Raw genomic sequence first — 18,740 nt, 5'->3', positions numbered from 1 at the left:
TTCCTTTGGGACGGTTAAAGATTAACCAAAGTCTTGCAAGTTGCTAGAGAGTCTAGCCAGGAGGACTGTTCGCGGGCGGGCGGCGAGCGGGCGCGGGTTTGATTTCTGAGCCCTATAAAAGCCCATCCTCCGATGGCTGTGACAATGTGGTCGTAAACCCGTCCGGGGCCGGCCAATTTGCATATTTGGAATGCGCCGCTATAAACCCGGCTGGGGTTTTGCAGCAATTTCTTAGATGTAAAAATGAGATCTCTTTAGCAGCGGGCTGGGCACATTCTTTCCCTCAGTCTATGCCTAGAGCCTGCTTCCCTCTCCCGGGCTCCGGGCTGAAGTTCGGGCTAGGCCTAGTCGCTCAGCCGCCACGAGATGGCGCACGTCCGATCAATGTCAAAGCCGCCGGGGAGCCGGGAACCCCAGCGCGATTCTCGGCCTTTGTTCGCTTCTGATACTAAGAGCAGCACGTTACATTATTTCACTTGTCCCGCTCCCCTTAGTATCAAAAAAAGGGGGGGTCACCTTCGAGAAGTAATTGGTGTAATTTAAAGCAACGCGCCTTCTTTAGGCCTCGCAGGCGTCGCGGCACGGAGAAGCCTGCTGTCCCTTGGCAGTGATTTCGGAAATGTGTCAAGGTAAGAGGCCACAAGTTTAGCAATTTCAATCTGGCTGAGGCGGGAGTGGGGAAGTGGCCGATGTCAGAGCAGGACTGGGAAAAGTGGCTGGGTTTGTGCGCTCTGGGTGACGCTATAGGCGCTCAGCCCACCCCCCCTTTCTCCCATCGCTCACTAAGGCTGGAAAGCAGGGGGAGGCCTAAGTGGAAAAGTTGACGATTTAAGCTCCCTGCGCCATCAATTCACCCAAGGCGATCTTTCAGTTTTCTAGAAATGTTCAGAATGGGACGAGCCAAGGATGGGGGGCATCCAAGCGAAAGAGTTCTGCTTCTACTGGGATCGGGATTGTGGTGGCAACAAAAAGAGAGGGGGGGGGGCAGAAAGAGGGGAAAAGAGAGAGAGGAAAAGAGAGAGAGAAAGGGAGGGAGAGAGAGAGAGAGAGAGAGAGAGAGAGAGAGAGAGAGAGAGAGAGAGATGGCGGGGCTGGGAAAAATAAAGTTTCTACTCCAAACAATGAGGTGGTCAGCAACCGTGGCCGCTGGGGCTGGCTTATTCCCTGGGGCAGACATCCGGGAGGCCGTTGGTTTCCTACTAGGTGCCCCAGCAGCCTGGGGAAAACCTTTGTTCTGAAGAAGGCCAATTCAAAAAAGTCACATATGATTTTTGAAGCTTCCAGAGAAGTCTGTATTTGCTTATTCGGAATGTACCATTATAAACCGGGCTGGGGTTTTGTGGTGATTTCTTAGATGTAAAAATGATATCTTTTGCATATTTTGCAAAGTATGCAAAAACGGTATTGGTAAATACCTATACGTTTTCAAAAGCTCGCACCGAGAATCAACTCTGATCACAATCTGTCCATCAGCGTTGTCGTAAAACACGTTTTAAAATAATCGTTTGACTTAAGATTTCAGAGACTAGATTCAAATGTCCTCTTTTCTTATATTGAAGTTTTTATTCCGATGTTCTCATTAGTTTCTTGAAATGGTTTTTTTATTTTTACAAATATACAGTGCATGGGTGAGTGGGGGCAGGAATCTCAGAAAATAGGCGCTGCCTGTGTGCCTGTGTGTGTTCGTAAATTTGCCTATCAAAAGTCACTAGTCTTTGTTGAGCTCGGGATTCCAAATTCTGTCAGGATAAGGCAGCCACAGGAACCACACCGAGTGGGCACCCGCACCATGCTGTCTGCAGCCTGAGCCTTCCCTAAAATCCCAGAACCACTTCTAGTTTCAAGGCCAGAAGCAGTTTATTACGGACAAAATTAAGGATACTGTAACTTAGGGAGCATGAGAAAAGGCCCCAACACTCCCCCATCACGAGAGAAGGGCCAGTTTAATGGCTGGATTTAGAGAAAAGTTTAAAGTGCGTTGTTGAGGGATAGATTGCACCTGATTAATTCAAAGCAGACACAGCAAATATCCCTGGAAATGCTGACATTCTTAAAGATGAACGAGAAAAGAATGTCATCGCTTACAATAAAAAATATTTTAACTATACAGTAAAGGAGAGAATCAGAGAAGTCCATAATTTTTGTTAAAACAGATCTGTGAAAGTAGCGTTTGTTTTTCCTCTGTGATGCTACAGCCCAACTCCACAACGGGTCAGATAATTCTGACCCCGGAAAGCCCTGAGAACAATTTACAGATACAGATTGTTTACTGGCTATCTCAATCTCAGTACCCAGTATTTTTAAAAAGAGGTGTTTTTTGGTAATAACAGTTTGTTATTTCTGGTCATTTGCGAGGGCCTACTCAGGAGGAGTAGGAATCCGCTCTCTGGTGAAATGCAACGTAATCCTCGCCAAAGGGCTTTTTCCACCGGCCTGGCGGTTACTTCGGCTCCATGGCCACGGGGAGGGGAAGCGTTATTACCCAGGTAGAAACAGACGATATTTACTCCTAAATAAAACGTGGGCTTTAGGGGCTGCCATATAACCACTACACAGGCCTGGCTGAAGGAAGCAGGCACCGAGAGTTTTAGGTCAAAAGCATCCTGAGGGCGAGAGAGAGAAATTCAGCAGCTGGGAGGGAGGGAGAAGAGGAGAGAAGAAAAGAAGGCAAATGGGTTAGAGGGAAGAGAGTGTCCAGAAGCCTACACATGCTGCAACTAAATCGCTTTTCTTAATCTCTCTCGGGAATGGAGAACCTTGGGAAAGCCCAGGCAATCGATAAACGGAATATTCTATTGAGAAAGTTAACACCTCAGTGTTACAGTCTGGGGAGTGCAGAGGCTTGGGGGCAGTCGGGGATGCTGGGAGCTCCAAGACCAGCTGAAAGGGCAGTAGCCTCTAACTTGAGTTTCTGCTGCGTAGATATCTTCTCGTCCGAACCAGCGGCAGCAGGCCAGTCGGCGCCCCGGCGCGTCGGCAAGGCTGTCCATTCCGCTGGGCTTCAGGCTCGGCAAGCCCCGGTGGGGGTGGGGTGGTGGTCCTGGGCCAGAGAAGAACTCTCACATGGACTTACACACTCTTCATCATCGTCATCCTTTTTTTTTTTTTTTTTTTTTTTTTTTTTTTTTTTTTTTTAAGCAAGAAACTCAACATCCCATTTGGTTTATTGCAAGGGGAGAAAAGACACTGGAGAAAAACATCCAGCTCTCCCAAAGGTCAGTGAAGACCCAAGTGCCAATGCCATGGTCTGAGAGGCTGCAGCAAGCCTTCCACCTCCTCTGAGTCGGCAGCCAAGGGGACCTTCATATAGCAGATGCAGCACCAAGCTGACTTTTGTAACCTTGGTTGGCACCTGCATGCTCTTGGATCTTATCCAGCCTAGAAGCCCATTTGGTCACCCTACGGAGCCCTGACCAGACTAAGCCTGAGCTGCCTAGGGCCGGGGCAACCGGCTTGTCTTACCAGTCAAACTGGCAGGGCTGCTGAATTCCGGAGGGTCCTGGAACATTCTGGAGGGCCCAAGGAGAAGACTGTGAGGAGTCTGTGAACTCCTTGAGAATGATGGGTCAAATTGTGGGAATGCCCAGATGTGCATTTTTCACAGGATAAGAATCAGAGCTTGGCCTTAGCTTTTCCAAAGGGGCCTTAACTTTCAAAGAGAAAGATGGGTTTAGATCATTGACTTTTCACTTTATTTTCTTAGCCTCTGCCATCTCAAGCATCCTCTCCCATGGCCACTGACCCTTTCCAATCTACAGCCTTGGGAAGTTGCTTTGTGCATTTAGTGGGGAGAGTAACCAAGTCCTGGCCCATTGGCCTGCTGGGACGCGTTCTTTTCAAGGAACCCTCTCCTGTTTTGGGACCTACTTCACACTCTGCAGAGCTTTCTTGATTGGCATGAACAGTGCTAAGAGGCAAAGCCCCTTCTCAAGCAGTCCTCAGTTTTGTGGCATTTCCCAGTAGCACTGCTGAGCGCCACAGTCCCAATGCGTTACACCCTCCTAGTGAGTGGGATAAGGACCAAGCCCATCCAGAGAAGGGTCCTAGGTTTCCGAGCTCTGAAGCTTTCTATATGGAAGTTTGTCGATCTCGTGGGCCTAGCCAGATTAGAAATTGCCTTGGCCTTGTTCGTGGGAAGGAGGTGGGCAGTGGAGGACAGCTCCTGATCTCCCCACACATACTTGATTCGGCTGCGGCTGCTACTTCGGCCTCAGGAGCTTGTGGACTGGAAAGAATTAGTTCTCAGACACTCTCCCCTTCTCTCCCCCTCTCTTTTCTCTCCCTCTGGACTTCTCTCCTTCTGTGTCTCTCTGTCTTTCCCTATCCCCCTCCTCTGTACCCCCGATGCCCAGTCTGCGGATCCGGTCACCGCCAGGCGCAGGCCAGTTGGGTGGAAGCGGCTAGAGCGCAGCGCAAACTGTGGCGCGGCCGCCCGCGCTGCGGGCGGGCGGAGAGCAGCCACAACAGGCAGATTCCGCAACTGCTTGCATCTCAGAAGCCAGCGTCAGGGCTCTTCCGCCAGCTCTCCCGTGCACCCTCTCTGGGTCTTCTCAGGCTCGGCTTCCTTCTCGGTCTGGGTGCACACCGGGAGGAACAAGGCCAAGTGCCTGGCAAATCACCCGGGATGCAAGGGTCTTTCCCCGCTGCAGGCAGAGGCCTGAGCGGTCTGCTTCCTGGGATCCCGGCGTTTAGCAGCCCCAGTCTAGGCCTCTGCAGGGGCTGGAGCTGGTGCGGCGGGCAGGCCTGGGGCATCCTGGAGAGCTGTAGCCCACCGGCAAGGGGCAAGGCAGAGACCTCCTGGACTCTACTGGATCCGGGCCGGAAAAGGTCGCATTTCCTGAGATATGTAAGAGGCCCACACAGGGGCTAGCGCCCTGGGACAGCAGTTTCCATTGACTGAGAGAGCGTTCCTACGGCCAGGGAAAAAGGAGGCCCCGGTGTCTGCTGAGCAAAGGGCCTGGCCTCCAAATGCTGCTATAACTGGGCCACGAGCCCAGCCCGGGCTTGCCGGGAACGGATTTCCTCACCGCGGGCCTCGTTAAAATGCGCACACCGCGGGAGTGAGGGCTGCCCCAGCCGCGGGTTTGGAGGGGAGGGGGGAAGAGGGGAGGGGACGAAGAGGCAGGAGTGTGGTGACACTGGTTCTAGTCATAACCTCCGAGAGCGTGCGAATGCCAAGGCTAAAGGGAGAGCTTGAGAATTGTACGGCAGAGGTGCTCATCCGCCGCCCCTTCTCCAAGTTTACCCCTCCAGGTCGTCGCCTCCAGTCAAACCCAAGACCCAGAAGAGCAATGTTTCTTTCACTTCCCTGAAACGGCGTTTGAGCTTGGAAGCTACCGGGGAAATGGGGCTATGGGGTGCCTGGACCTGGCTCTGACCTCGGAATAGGGGTAGGGGAGTCTTTCAGCCAAGGTTGCCAGTCGCTTCTACCATCCCCACCCCCCTTCTCGTTCCAGCTCACCAGGGTCCACCGACAGCAGCTTCAGAGAAAGCAAGCCAGGTGAGCATACCAGAGACAAAGATCCTAAGTGGATCAACGACTGGCTGGGGAGAGTGTGGGGGTTGAGAAGCCAGGGCAATACATTTGGGGGGAAATTACGTATGGGAATCAAGAAAGAAGTGGCAATAGCGGGCTTCCAGTGCGCTCTGGATCTCGGACACTCTGAGGTTCTTGGTGGCCTTAGGGCCAGGTCGGCCACTTGTAGGAGACAGTTCCAGGTCCGGAGCCGAATGGGAAGAGTCTGAGGCCCTACAATAGGCCCGCTTAGTGTTTAGAGTATATGGAGGGCTAGTGGCTAATTCCGAAATAAGAGTGGGGAGCACCCAAGGCGGGCCGGGGTGCGCACCATAAACACCCCACTTGTTAACTGCGCGGGGGCCCAAGGGCCCTTCAAACAGACCCCGCAGGAGGGCTCACGTCCGAGCGTGGGCGGGGCTAGCCCAGGAACCAGGCCCCCCACTAGCCACGTTGGGGCAGCCCCCACAGCTCCTGGCCTTTGGGCTGAGGTATTGGGTGTGCGTCTCCTGGCCCATCAATACAGATTACATATTTATATCAATCGTGGGCTCAGAGGGCGCCCTCGGAGAGCGGCCCCGCGCCTACGAAACCAAACTGGGAGTGGTCGCGCGGAAACTCTGGCTCAGGATTGGCTGCGGGCGCCCGCCGCGGTGCGGGGGGATTGCTAATCGTATTCAGCATGTTTTGCACAAGAAATGTCAGCCAGAAAGGGCTATCTGCTCCCTTCGCCAAATTATCCCACAACAATGTCATGCTCGGAGAGCCCCGCCGCGAACTCTTTTTTGGTCGACTCGCTCATCAGCTCCGGCAGAGGCGAGGCTGGCGGCGGTGGCAGCGGCGCCGGGGGCGGCGGTGGCGGCGGCTACTACGCCCACGGCGGGGTCTACCTGCCACCGGCGGCCGACCTGCCCTACGGGCTGCAGAGCTGCGGGCTCTTCCCGGCTCTGGGAGGCAAGCGCAATGAGGCGGCGTCGCCGGGCGGCGGCGGCGGCAGCGGGGGCCTGGGTCCTGGGGCGCACAGCTACGCGCCCGCGCCTATAGACCTGTGGCTAGACGCGCCCCGGTCGTGCCGGATGGAGCAGCCCGAGGGGCCGCCGCCGCCGCCACCGCCCCAGCAACAGCCACCGCCCCCGCCGCAACCACCCCAACCCCCGCCGCAGGCCACCTCGTGCTCTTTCGCGCAGAACATCAAAGAGGAGAGCTCCTACTGCCTCTACGACTCGGCGGACAAATGCCCCAAAGGCTCCACCGCCGCAGCCGAGCTGGCTCCCTTCCCGCGAGGCCCGCCGCCCGACGGCTGCGCCCTGAGCACCTCCAGCGGGGTGCCAGTGCCCGGCTACTTCCGCCTCTCCCAGGCCTATGGCACGGCCAAGGGTTACGGCAGCAGCGGCGGCGCACAGCAGCTCGGCGCCGGCCCGTTCCCCGCTCAGCCCCCCGGGCGCGGCTTCGACCCGCCACCCGCACTCGCCTCCGGCTCAGCGGATGCAGCCCGGAAAGAGCGAGCCCTCGATTCACCGCCGCCCCCCACGCTGACTTGCGGTGGCGGCGGCGGGGGCTCGCAGGGCGACGAGGAGGCGCACGCGTCGTCCTCGGCCGCGGAGGAGCTCTCCCCAGCCCCTTCCGAAAGCAGCAAAGCCTCGCCCGAGAAGGACTCCCTGGGTAAGCAGGGCGCGCTGAAGGGGCGCAGTCAGGCGGGCAGACAGGCAAGCCGACCCAGAGAAGGGAAAGAGCAGAGAGCCAGGAGTCCGCGCAGCAGCCGGCCGGCCTTGGCCCAAGCTGCAGGCAGGCTGACCTTGTGAACTTGCTTTTTAATATTTGGGCGTGGGGACGCAGTAAAAATTCATGTCCGACTTAGAGCCCCACACCAAGACGTCCTCCGCTCTGGCCTCAGCTCACCCCAATTGGGGCCGAGGACAGGGACAAGCAGCCCCCCTCTCGTGCATGCCCTTCTCCGTGGCCCGGAGCACCCTAAGCCGTGGTCTGGGCCCAGTCTGCGAGGCGCGGCCCACGCGGGGGGAGGGGGAGGGAGGAAAGTGGCTCGCCCGCAGATAGCGCGGATGTTTGTAAGGCATCCAAAATAAGCAGCCGCCAGCACCAATAAATAAGCCCATTAACCGGCGAAGTTCGAGTTTACGATCCCCCATGCTTTTTTCAAAGTTGCTGGAGGGGCGGGAATCCTCCTTGCGGGGAGAAGAAAAGGCAAATCCCGCCCGGACGCCGGGGCCCTGAGCTGAGAGTCCGAAAGGGACCGTTTCACTTCCCCTGAAACTCGGAATCGCCCAGACTGCGTGTCCCCGGCTCCTGGAAGGACGTGAGGGACGGCCCTTGACCCCGAATCAGTTTTTTTGGTGCCTTCTCCAGGTCCCAACTGTGTCCTTGTCCCTCTCCTCATTGGGCCTTAGGCAACCAGGGGACTGGAGTGAGACACAAACGGCCCCCCTCCCTTCCAAGTAGGCACCCATGCCCCCTGCCTGGGGGCTGCAGGAAGTGCTTGTCTGCCTTGGGGCGAGAAGCAGAGAAAGGCGTTAAGTTCAAGCAGTAGAGCTTGCCTTACAGCAGCAGGCTTTCGTTCTTTCGTTCTGGGAGCGCCTGGCAGCTTTGTGTTAAAACAGGTGTTTGGGGGAAAGTGGAGGGACATGTGAGCTGGGAGGGTAGGTGTAGATTGAAGGCCCTGTCCATTTTGCACATGCCTGTTGGAGGAATGATCTTCTTGAGCAAGCTAAAGGGGGGGGGGGGGGGACGGCCGCAAAACTCCGTGTGACTTAGGGCATCCCTCTCATGGCAGAGAAGTCCCAAATTCACCCCTGCGCACAGCCTAGCCTGGCCCCGATTTAACCTTCCCCTCTTTCTTCTCTTGAATGCCAGGCAATTCCAAAGGCGAAAACGCAGCCAACTGGCTCACAGCAAAGAGCGGCAGGAAGAAGCGCTGCCCTTACACCAAGCACCAGACGCTGGAGCTGGAGAAGGAGTTTCTGTTCAACATGTACCTTACTCGAGAGCGGCGCCTAGAGATCAGCCGCAGCGTCCACCTCACGGACAGACAAGTTAAAATCTGGTTTCAGAACCGCAGGATGAAACTGAAGAAAATGAACCGAGAAAACCGGATCCGGGAGCTCACAGCCAATTTTAATTTTTCCTGATGAAGCTCCAGGCAACGCCGTTTTTTTTCCCCGCTGCCAGAGAGCCGTTCTCCTCCCTCTGTCTTCGGCCTCTGCCCAGGAACTCGCACCTGTGCCGGAGCCCCATTCCTCCCTCCCACACTCGCCATCTCGCTGGCCGTTACATCTGTGCAGGGCTGGTTTGTTCTGACTTTTTGTTTCTTTGTCTGTTTGCTTGGTGCTGGTTTACTTGTTTTCTGGGGGAAAAAGCCATATCGTGCTAAATTTCTAGAGAGAGAACTATTGTCCTGAAGTGTCGAGTGGTGACTGGGCTGGTTTGCTGTCTCGGGGTTCCTCTGCTGGAAATGGCTCCGGTCCTCCCGGTGGAGCTGGTTTCCTGCGGGGGCGGGCAAACCTAGCCGGAAGGCCGAGGTCCCATTGTAGGCGCTGAGGTGTCTGGCCTGAGGTCAATGGTGCAAGGAGCCGCCACCGGGCTCGCCTGCCTGGAGTGCTGGGCTGTGTTTAATCAGGGGACACAGGCCCCTGGGTTTCTTTTTTCTTTCTTTCTTTCTTCCTTGGCGAAGAGAAGGGCTTACAGGCATGGACATGCAGGCTGGCAAAAGGGCTTGACTTTGGCTGATTAAAAAATTGAGAGTAAGAAAGATTAATCTTTCCTTCCTCTGCAAGATATCCCAGCTTTAAAAGGAAAAAAAGAAAAAGAAAAAGAAAAGAAAAGAAAAGAAAAAAAAAAAGAACGACCAGGAGAAGGAAACTTCTCTTCCAGTTTGTGTTAGTCTTGCATTGTGGGACTAAATTATTTCACTTACCTCTGAATTTCCATATCCTTCTGTCTGTAGATAAATAACCTAAGGTAGTTTTGTTTATGCGTGTGGATTTAGTGGGGTTTTTTTTTGTCATTAGGTAATTGTTACCACTGGTAACACACGACAAGCACACCGCAATTCTCCCTGTCTTGTGGAGAGTTTTCTTTCTCATTTTCTTTTTTCTTCTTCCTCTTTCTTTTTCCTTTCTAAAATTCATAGAACCCAAGGAGGGCTGGGGCAAGCGGAATAGACTAGAGAAGGGAGACTTTGTTTGGGTTTCCTTTATACTGTGAAGTTACATGCATAAAAGGGTCAAACCTGTAGGTGCAGAAAAAGAAAAATTATAAATACAAATCTGTATAAATGTCTATTATTATGAAAAATTGCCAATCTTGTTTTATGCAAATGCATTCTATCGTTATTATAAATGTTAGTTCTAGCTCTATTTACTTCTAATCTTAAATCAGAATAAATTAATATTGTAATGCTGCTGTGCGTGGAAAAAAGACGATGTTTATGTTCTTATAGAAGAATAAAAGCTGTGGAATGAAGCTTTTTAATTTTACCTCTTTTTTTGACTTCTTATCTTCACCTTCCACTTTATGCCGGCCACCACTTTTACAACAGGAGGACTAGCCCGCGCCCCCTGCAATTACTTTAGGCATCTATTTAAATATTACCTAGACGGTCGTAATTTGTCTGGGCCCTATAGCCCTGGTGCCGTAAGGTTTGTCGGCTTTTGTTCAGTTTTATGACTTGCTAGTATATCTGGATTGTGGCTGTCTTGGACCAGTGGTTTCAGTTGAGAGGGGAGCTGCATAGACAGAGGAAGCCAAACAGGATTTCTTTCGGGAGCCCCAGGGAGGCTCGCAGACGCCGGTTGTTTTGTGGGTCCCCTGGTCCCAGATGACCCCCAGCCTAAGAATCCGGGGAGCAGGCTGGGCCAAGAGCGCGTCACTAGCGTCCGCGGCAGCAGTTAGGTAGACTGCTGCTGGCTGCATGGCCCCCTCCCCCAGCATGGCCTCCCCCACCTGGTCGCCCTCCTCGGGGCCACGCGTTTCCTGCTCGCGGGAGGTGGGGGGGGGCGCGACGGCAGGGGGAGGGGGCGCGGGAGCGCGCGCCCCGGCTGGCTGGCTGGCTGGGAGGGAGAGAGGGGGAGAGCGAGTGGCGGGGAGCGAGCCGCCGGAGGCCGAGACCAGACTGGGAGCCGGGCTGCGTGCCGACCCTGGCGCTTTCGAGTTGCTCGGGGCTGCCGCAGCTCGGCGCGTGCTCGCTGAGAAGCAAGACTTGGGAAAGGAGCACGCACACTGCTCGCTCTCCTCTCTTCTCGCTTTCTCCTCTCCTTCCACTTTCCTCTCTCTCCTTTACCTTCCTTCCTTCCCTCTTCCAGGTTTACCTTACCGGGGCCGGTGGCTTCTCCCTTCGTGATGCCTTAGCGGTAGCGCCGCTCACACAGTGGCAGCGCAGGCGCAGGTTGGCAAGGGGGGGGGGTCGGCCGGGCGCGATCGCAGGGTTCTTCCTTTGGCGGCGGCAGTGGCGGCGGCAGTGGCGGCGGCAGCGGCGGGCGAGGCAGCCCCGCGCGGGCAGCACCAGAACTGGTCGGTGATTTAGGTAGTTTCCTGTTGTTGGGATCCACCTTTCTCTCGACAGCACGACACTGCCTTCATTACTTCAGTTGAAATCGTCTCCAGGTACCTGTGCGCGCGGGGGCCGGGCCGGGCGGGGCATCCAGGCCCTGGTCGTGCCAGGCCTGCGGTGGCAACCCCGGCTTTTCCCCGTGCAGGAGCCGCGTCCCTGCCTCCTTCTCAGCGCTTTGTCAGGCTGCTGGCTTCACCTCCCACCCCGTGCCCACCTGGCCCCGAGCAGGTATGGTCAGGTTAGCTGCTTCTTGGCGGACGCCGGGGGCGTGGTAGGAATTCTGGGCCCTGAGCCATTCAAGGTCAGGGGCGCACGCTTCCATCCTGGGCCTCCCCCCACTCCACTCCAGGCCTGTGCCTGGCCAGGGATCCTGCCATTCTCCTGCAAGGCTGGGATACTACCAGTCCCAATCCAGGGTAGAGATCAGGAAAGATCCCTTTGAGAGAGACTCAGGCCAAACTAGGAGGGACAGGGCGGAAAGGGGCTGGGATCCTGGCCTTGTCACTTACCCTTCTTTCTGTAAGCTGCCCTGGCTCCCAGGAGTCGCCTTTGACTCTTCCTTTTCTTCCTCGCTTCCTTCCTCTTTGTGCTTTTTTGTTTTTTCCCTTCCTTTACTTCTTCCTTCTGTCTTCCCTTCCCTTTATTTTTCTTTCATCTTCAGTCTCTCTGTGCCTACTTTTCTATCTCTACCACCTCGCCTCCCTAACTCTAACTCCGGGAGGGACCCAGGGCTGGTTTGGGGAGAGTCTGGGGCTGGGGTCTTATTTTTCTCTGCGCGCTCAAGTTGTGGTCGGAATCTGCCAAGGAAGGGCTTGCGTGGGACAGCTGTCCAGGGCTGTGGATCTGGGCCTGGTGTGCTGCTGCACAGACAAGGCCTCGGTTATGATCACGACCGGATGGCGGCGGCCTTGCGTTCTTACTCTGCGGATTGGCAACCGCAGCCTAAGAGATCCGATTAGAGGGCATTGGCGGCGTTTTTGTGTGCCCACACCAAGGGCAAGGAGGCTCTCCCTACCCTAACTGGGCACCTGAGGCTGGGACCTGTGCTGAGGCCCAGCCAAGCTATGTGGAGCCTGGCTACGCAGGGAATTCCGCCTGGAAGCTTCCTCGAGTCTCCTGGGCCTGCAGGTCCCAGCTCAGGCTTTAGTCGCGGTAAGGGAACCCTGGTAGGACAAAGATTGGTTGCTTGTTTGCCAGTAGCTTCTGTCAGGTTCAGAGTCTGTTAGATATGGCATCCTTGTGCAGAAAGGTGCTGGAGGCAGGGACCCTTCCAGCTCTAGTCTGTTTCAAATAATAGCAGAAAGAAATCCTAAATTCCAGAACCATTGTAATACAAACTTGAGCCCTTGTTCCAAGTTGTAGTCCACCATTGGAAGCCAGTTGAATCCTTACGGAACTGAAAACAACTTTCATCCCTCCCTGGCCCCCAAACACACACACACACACACACACACACACACACACACACACACACACACACACACCATCAGACTCATGCCCACCAACCTTTGATTCCCCACCCCACTCCAGCTGCAGGAGCTGTTTCCATTGCTCTGCCTGCGGTCCTGTTATCTGAAAGGCCGGCACACTGCTTTCCCCTCAACTCCTCTGTGCTATTTTCTGGACCAGAGTATTGGATTTGTTTTGGAGGCCAAGGTTTTAGAACTCTCAGGCGAAAAGAGATGGTTTGTAATTATACCCATTTATTATTTTTTTACACACACGCAGTCCCTTTCATTTCCAAAATAAAAGCTGACTCAAAAGCCTGAATATTTTCTCCCCCAAATCTCTGGGCTGAAAGGGGATAACGTTAGGGGGTTTGTTTTGTGTTTTGTTTTTTTGTTTTTGTAATTTTTCTCGCCGACTAGGCACAAGTAAGTACTGACGAACACTCAGCGCCTGCTGATTATGTAGTAACTGTCCTATTCTGGGGGCCAAAGCCATTTAAAGGAAGAGCCTTTTTGTTTTAAAAAATACACTAGTAATAATTTGTGTCTTCTCTGGGCACAAAAAGTCGAAAAACAACAAGGCGAGTCCAGCCTTTTCGCAGACAATTACAATTAGGAGTGAGGTTTCCTCTAGGGTTAATATTTCTTAATGAAAATCTTCATGAAAATCTCAGAGGCACCGCGAACTGCCCGATATTTGGGACACACCGGGCCGCGGTGGGGGTGGGGATAACGCGGAGGAATTTACCGGGAAAGGAAAATATTAGGGGGGAGGAGGCTGAGGCGACCAGGACCAGCCACGTCGTCGTCGGAGTTCACTGTGTCGGCCACTTCCCTCTTCCGGCGCGGGCGGATAAAGGGGCACCCAGTTGGTCTCCGCCTGGCGTCTCAGCCTCGCCCCGAGGCAGAGCCTGGCATTTGAGGGTCCCCGTTAGGGACAGGGATGTACAGGGTTTGGGGGAGGATTACTGGAACTGTTGGGGAGAATGAAGGCAGAAAAGGGGATGGAAGCGCCCTCGCCGCTTGCCCTCGCCGCCAGGGAAGTGGGTTAATGAGAAACACACTCTTGCAGGCACAGTGTTCACACGTGAATTTAATTACCCCGTTTTTAGGAGTCGCTGCTTTCCGTTCGGATTTGGGGGTGGGTATTTTCTTCCAACTAACAGAGGCAGAGGCCTTTTAATTTACCCCTTAAAGACTCTAAGGGGTGAGAAATATCTTCCTCAGTTTGGCCAAGCTAAAGGATGGGATTAAAGTCAATGCCCCGTGCCCCTCCCCGTTTTAATTTCTAGCCCTGGACTTGAGCTGCCCTGGCCTGCCTAGCTTTGGGCCTTGTGACTCTGCAGAGTCGTTCTGGCCTGGTGGAAACCGAGGGGGGAACCCGGACAGTGGCCAGGAAGGAAGGAAGGAAGGAAGGAAGGAAGGAAGGAAGGAGCGAACCCTGAAGAATTCATACTGGGCCCCGAGGCCAGCCGCTCTGGTGCGGGCCTCCCAGCTACTGGAGCCGCGCGGTCTCATTGGAGGCACTACCTTCTCCAAAGCCGATCTCTCCTTCCACTGAGGCTGCCTCGTGTTTTTTTCGCAGCTCGGGTTTGGGGAGTGCGACAAAGCCTGAAGAGCTCAGCGTGAGGGCCTTCGAGGTCGGGGCACAGTGTTGGGTCGCCTGCTGCGTCTGCCTGGGGATCCTGATTCCCGGCTGACAACAAGCAGGGAGCGGGGGCGCGGAGTTGGGAGCGAACCCCGCGGCACAACCAGGGCCCCTCCAACCCTTGGCCTCGGGGACAGCTGGCCGCTCCTCGGTGGGGCGCTCGCTGGAGGCGCAGCGGCAAATTTGGGAGCTGCCCGAGCGCCCTGAGATCCAATCGGGCAGATTTCAGGGCCCCACAATAGGCGGTGCCCCACTCAGAGGCCTGTCCCTGCCCAGCGCTCTCGGGCAGGGGCGGCGGTGGCTCGATTGGGACGGATACTGCGTTGAATTTGACTTTTCGCGGCCGGCCCGGGGTAAGCTCGCATCTCCGGGGACTGCAGGAATTATTTACAGGGAGCTCGCCAACCAAACACAACAGTCTAATTTAACCTTTCCAAGTCCTCGTAAATTTTTACAGCTGGGAGCCACGGCGAAGCAAACGAATCTGTTGGTCGTTCCCAACTTCCCACCAGCCTGTGTGGCTTCTGAAACAATAACTCCTTATGAAATATCATAAATATAGATTTAAATACAGTAGAGCGAGAATGCGATTTGGCTGCTTTTTTATGGCTTCAATTATTGTCTAATTTTATGTGAGGGGCTCCACTGGCCGCACTCGCACGCGGGACCCGCGCCTTGCTGATGGCGTGATTAATTGTGATATAAAATAGTCCGCTTAAGAAGTGTGTGTCTGGTGGTGGCGGTGGGAGGGGAGGAGAGTACAGAGGCAAGGCCAGATTTGATCTTTTAATCTTCGTTGGCCACAATTAAAACAAACCCGATCGTGGAGCGCCGCGATCCCTTTGCATAAAAACATATGGCTTTTGCTATAAAAATTATGACTGCAAAACACCGGGCCATTAATAGCGTGCGGAGTGATTTACGCGTTATTGTTCTGCCGGGCGGGCACGTGACGCGCGCGGCCAATGGGGGCGCGGGCGCCGGCAACTTATTAGGTGACTGTACTTCCCCCCCCCCTGGTGCCACCAAGTTGTTACATGAAATCTGCAGTTTCATAATTTCCGCGGGTCGGGCCGACCGGCCAGGCGCGGGGCACAGCGATGGCCACCACCGGGGCCCTGGGCAACTACTACGTGGACTCGTTCCTGCTGGGCGCCGACGCTGCGGACGAGCTGGGCGCGGGCCGCTACGCGCCCGGGGCCCTGGGTCAGCCTCCCCGGCAGGCCACCGCGCTGGCGGAGCACCCCGACTTCAGTCCGTGCAGCTTCCAGTCCAAGGCGGCGGTGTTCGGCGCCTCGTGGAACCCGGTGCACGCGGCGGGCGCCAACGCGGTGCCCGCTGCAGTGTATCACCACCACCACCACCACCCCTACGTGCACCCCCAGGCGCCCGTGGCGGCGGCGGCGCCGGACGGCAGGTACATGCGCTCCTGGCTGGAGCCCACGCCCGGCGCGCTCTCCTTCGCGGGCTTGCCCTCCAGCCGGCCTTATGGCATTAAACCTGAACCACTGTCCGCCAGAAGGGGTGACTGTCCCACGCTTGACACTCACACTTTGTCCCTGACTGACTATGCTTGTGGTTCTCCTCCAGTTGATAGAGAAAAACAGCCCAGTGAAGGCGCCTTCTCCGAAAACAATGCTGAGAATGAGAGCGGCGGAGACAAGCCCCCCATCGATCCCAGTAAGTGTCTCCTCCCTTCAGGCCGGCCGCCGCCTCCACGCCGGCCACCAGGATCTGCCAGCCCTTCAGCTTTCTCTTGAGCCTGTCTTCGCCTGCGCTGGGAGCCTCTTGAGCAAGGGCCGCGAACCAGAAGTTGCTGTTTAGGATGCCTCGGATGGGGCCCCAAGTCCAGGGAGCAATGACAAGCTGGTCGCCGGGTTTCGGGGGGAGGGGAGGCGGCTGCCGCCGAGAGAGAGAGAGAGAGAGAGAGAGAGAGAGAGAGAGAGAGAGAGAGAGAGAGAGCGGGGCGGGCGCTGCTGGCCGAGCCAAGACCAGCAGCCCCTCTTCCTGGCTGCCCGGTACCAGGACAGCAATACTTTGGGCCGTTCTTCGAAAGCAGCTCGGCAGAGAGAATCTTTTGTGAGGCTAGATGTCCTGGAGCGGCGGCAGCAACTGCAGCCTAGACGCTGGAGAAGACGGCCGATTCCTTCCACTTCTTGCCTTCAGCCAGTGGCGGCGTAAATCCTGCCCAAGATGAGGCTGTAGGAGACCGGGCCACGAGGGTCCCCGTGCAAGATTATTCAAATAAAGTGGAGAAGTGATCAACGCCCTCGGGGCGCCTAGGGGCGCCAGGCCGGCTGCCCAGCTCTCACGGCCTTCCAGAGAGGTCAAAGGAGTGGGGGAAGTAGAAGGAAAGGTGGGGAAGGCGAGAGAGAGCGCGCGTGTGTTAGTGAGAGGGAGAAGAGAATATTAATGCTGCACGAACACAGGGCAGGGTGGTTTCGCCCTGCCTGGCAAGAGGAAGATCTATTTCCAAATTTCACTCTTTGCCCTAAGTGCAGAGGGTGGGAAGGAGGGGAAAAGGACAGGAGGACAGAGGAAGAGAAAAGAGGGCCTCTGAAGGGAGGGGGAAGCTGAGGTTTTACTGCGTGCAATTGTAAGTGACCGTTCCTCTGTCTGTCTGCCACCGTTCCATTGTGTCGGAGGTCCGGCAGCCTTCCCTAACCAATTCAGCAGCGCCCGGCACTTTGGCGGGAGACCCTAGGAGGTTCCCTGGCCCCCAGCGGAGGGGGGTGGGTCGTGCTTCTCCTCCTCCTAAACCCCCGTCTGTCTCCCTCGCAGGCAACCCGGCTGCCAACTGGCTCCACGCGCGCTCCACGCGCAAGAAGCGCTGTCCCTACACGAAACACCAAACGCTGGAACTGGAGAAAGAGTTTCTGTTCAACATGTACCTCACCAGGGACCGCAGGTACGAGGTGGCCCGACTGCTCAACCTCACCGAGAGGCAGGTCAAGATCTGGTTCCAGAACCGCAGGATGAAAATGAAGAAAATCAACAAGGACCGAGCAAAAGACGAGTGATTCGACTGGAGTTCATTTAGAGAAGAGAGCGCGAGCTAGAGAGAAAGGGAAAGGACTGCCCGTCGTCCCCTTCTCCCACCCCCATCCCACCCCAGCCTCCACCACCCCGCACAAAGCGGCTCTAAACTCCAGGCCTCATCTCCCCCTGGCAGACCCGGCTCAGGCTGGTTCCTCAGCCTGCCGCTTTCAAGGAGGAGGTATTGTAAGCTTTCCATTTTCTATAAGAGGAAAAAAAGGTGTGTGTGGGGGGGGAGAGCATTAGTGCTGATGGCTGTGTGTGCTAGCTTGTATATATATTTTTAAAAATCTACCTGTTCCTGACTTCAAACAAACAAACAAACAAACAAAAAAAAACTACCTTTTTGTAATGCACAACTGTTGATGGCGAGCTGTATAGTTTTTAGTCTGTGTAGTTAATTTAATTTGCTCTTTGTGCGGCAGAGTGATCTGCCCAGATACTTGAACACTGTGTTTTATTGTGGTGATTATGTTTTGTGACTCAAACTTCTGTGCTGGGTGACGCACCCGTTGTGATTGTGAAAGCTAGAAAATTCAATTTCAACTCAGGTTGTTGATGAGGGAGAAAAACAGTTGCATAGAGTATAGCTCTCGGTAGTGAAATATGTCTTCTGTATAACTAGGCTGTTAACCTTTGATTGTAAGCTAGCTGTAAGGATTTCCCAGTGAAATAAAATTTTAAAAGAAAGAAAAAGTGTTCTCCAGGATGCACAGATTCATGGGTTTTCTCCTCTTTTGAAATGCGGGCATTTTAGTCTCTACATACTCTATAGACCTGTCTTATCCATTGTATATATAGTCCACATATTAAAGAAAAATTAATCAGACAAGCTTGCATATTGTTCTTGCACCGGATGAACATGGAGGAAATTCGGAGCTATACATATGTGCAGAAGGTTACTACCTATGGTTTACATTTAATTTTAGTCGGGGGGGAAAATGAATGCTTATTGTAATGGAGTTAATTTTATTGATAATAAATTATACACTATGAAACCGCCATTGGGCTACTGTAGATTTGTATCCTTGATGAATCTGGGGTCTCCATCGGGCTCAACATACACTGTATATTTTGCAATAGTTACCTCAAGGCCTACTGACCAAATTGTTGTGTTGAGATATTTAACTTTTTGCCAAATAAAATATATTGATTCTTTTCTATTTATTGCGGGTCAGCTCTTTGCACCTTCTTCTCTGGGACAGGGGAGCGTGGGGGAGAGTCTCTGGGTGGAGGCCGGGCCAGACTGGGGTGGAGGAGGACAGAACCCCGGTATTACCTCTGGCCAGCTTTTAGAGCGGGAACCTGCTGGGCTTCGCTCCCACTGGGGCCAGCTGCCGGGCGGCGCAAGCAACCGAGGAAGGCTAGGAAACAAGGGGAGGCGAGGCCCGGCTCCTGGTTTTGACCTGTCCCTTTTGCCGGGAGGCCCAGAGGCCTCTGAGGGGCTGGGCTGCAATCCCAGTATCTTTGTCCAGTAGCAGTGAAAGGCCACTCTTTGCTCCGGGCGCCCCGAGAAATTTCCGCAGCCAT

At 54.8% G+C, this 18,740-nt stretch overlaps 2 protein-coding genes and 1 long non-coding RNA gene across 4 annotated transcripts; 2 read left to right on the top strand and 1 right to left on the bottom strand.

Moving 5' to 3' along the window:
• Window positions 1-9,991, top strand: HOXA10 (homeobox A10). Of its 2 annotated transcripts, XR_002740528.2 has the most exons (3): window positions 1-629; window positions 5,241-5,500; window positions 8,384-8,517. XR_002740528.2 is itself a non-coding variant. In XM_023250455.2 (2 exons), exons 1-2 carry the CDS (start codon window positions 6,214-6,216, stop codon window positions 8,656-8,658), a joined length of 1,239 nt encoding a protein of 412 aa, XP_023106223.2. In that variant the 5' UTR covers window positions 5,529-6,213; the 3' UTR covers window positions 8,659-9,991. The 2 variants fall into 2 exon arrangements, 1 of the variants encoding a protein (XP_023106223.2); XM_023250455.2 differs by lacking the exons at window positions 1-629; window positions 5,241-5,500 and adding an exon at window positions 5,529-7,177 and having other exon boundaries at window positions 8,384-9,991.
• On the bottom strand, window positions 8,624-10,832 carry LOC123383914. Its single transcript, XR_006594303.1, has 2 exons — window positions 10,121-10,832; window positions 8,624-9,758 (listed from the first exon to the last, which is right to left on the bottom strand). It is a non-coding gene; the product is annotated as an uncharacterized LOC123383914 (long non-coding RNA).
• A 3,708-nt stretch (window positions 10,833-14,540) lies between these two features.
• On the top strand, window positions 14,541-18,377 carry HOXA9 (homeobox A9). Its single transcript, XM_003982882.6, has 2 exons — window positions 14,541-15,854; window positions 16,956-18,377. Exons 1-2 carry the CDS (start codon window positions 15,275-15,277, stop codon window positions 17,192-17,194), a joined length of 819 nt encoding a protein of 272 aa, XP_003982931.1. The 5' UTR covers window positions 14,541-15,274; the 3' UTR covers window positions 17,195-18,377.
• The last annotated feature ends 363 nt before the right edge of the window (window positions 18,378-18,740 follow it).

Source organism: Felis catus, chromosome A2 (genome assembly GCF_018350175.1).
Source record: "Felis catus isolate Fca126 chromosome A2, F.catus_Fca126_mat1.0, whole genome shotgun sequence".
NCBI lineage: Eukaryota > Metazoa > Chordata > Mammalia > Carnivora > Felidae > Felis > Felis catus.
Note: the sequence above shows the minus strand (reverse complement) of the source record. Positions and strands in the feature narration are given on the sequence as shown.

Coding starts and splice junctions, on each gene's coding strand:
- HOXA10 (XM_023250455.2), top strand. CDS start 6,214: ATGTCAGCCAGAAAGGGCTATCTGCTCCCTTCGCCAAATTATCCCACA. Junction 7,178..8,383: donor GCCCGAGAAGGACTCCCTGG/GTAAGCAGGGCG, acceptor CTTGAATGCCAG/GCAATTCCAAAGGCGAAAAC.
- HOXA9 (XM_003982882.6), top strand. CDS start 15,275: ATGGCCACCACCGGGGCCCTGGGCAACTACTACGTGGACTCGTTCCTG. Junction 15,855..16,955: donor CAAGCCCCCCATCGATCCCA/GTAAGTGTCTCC, acceptor TCTCCCTCGCAG/GCAACCCGGCTGCCAACTGG.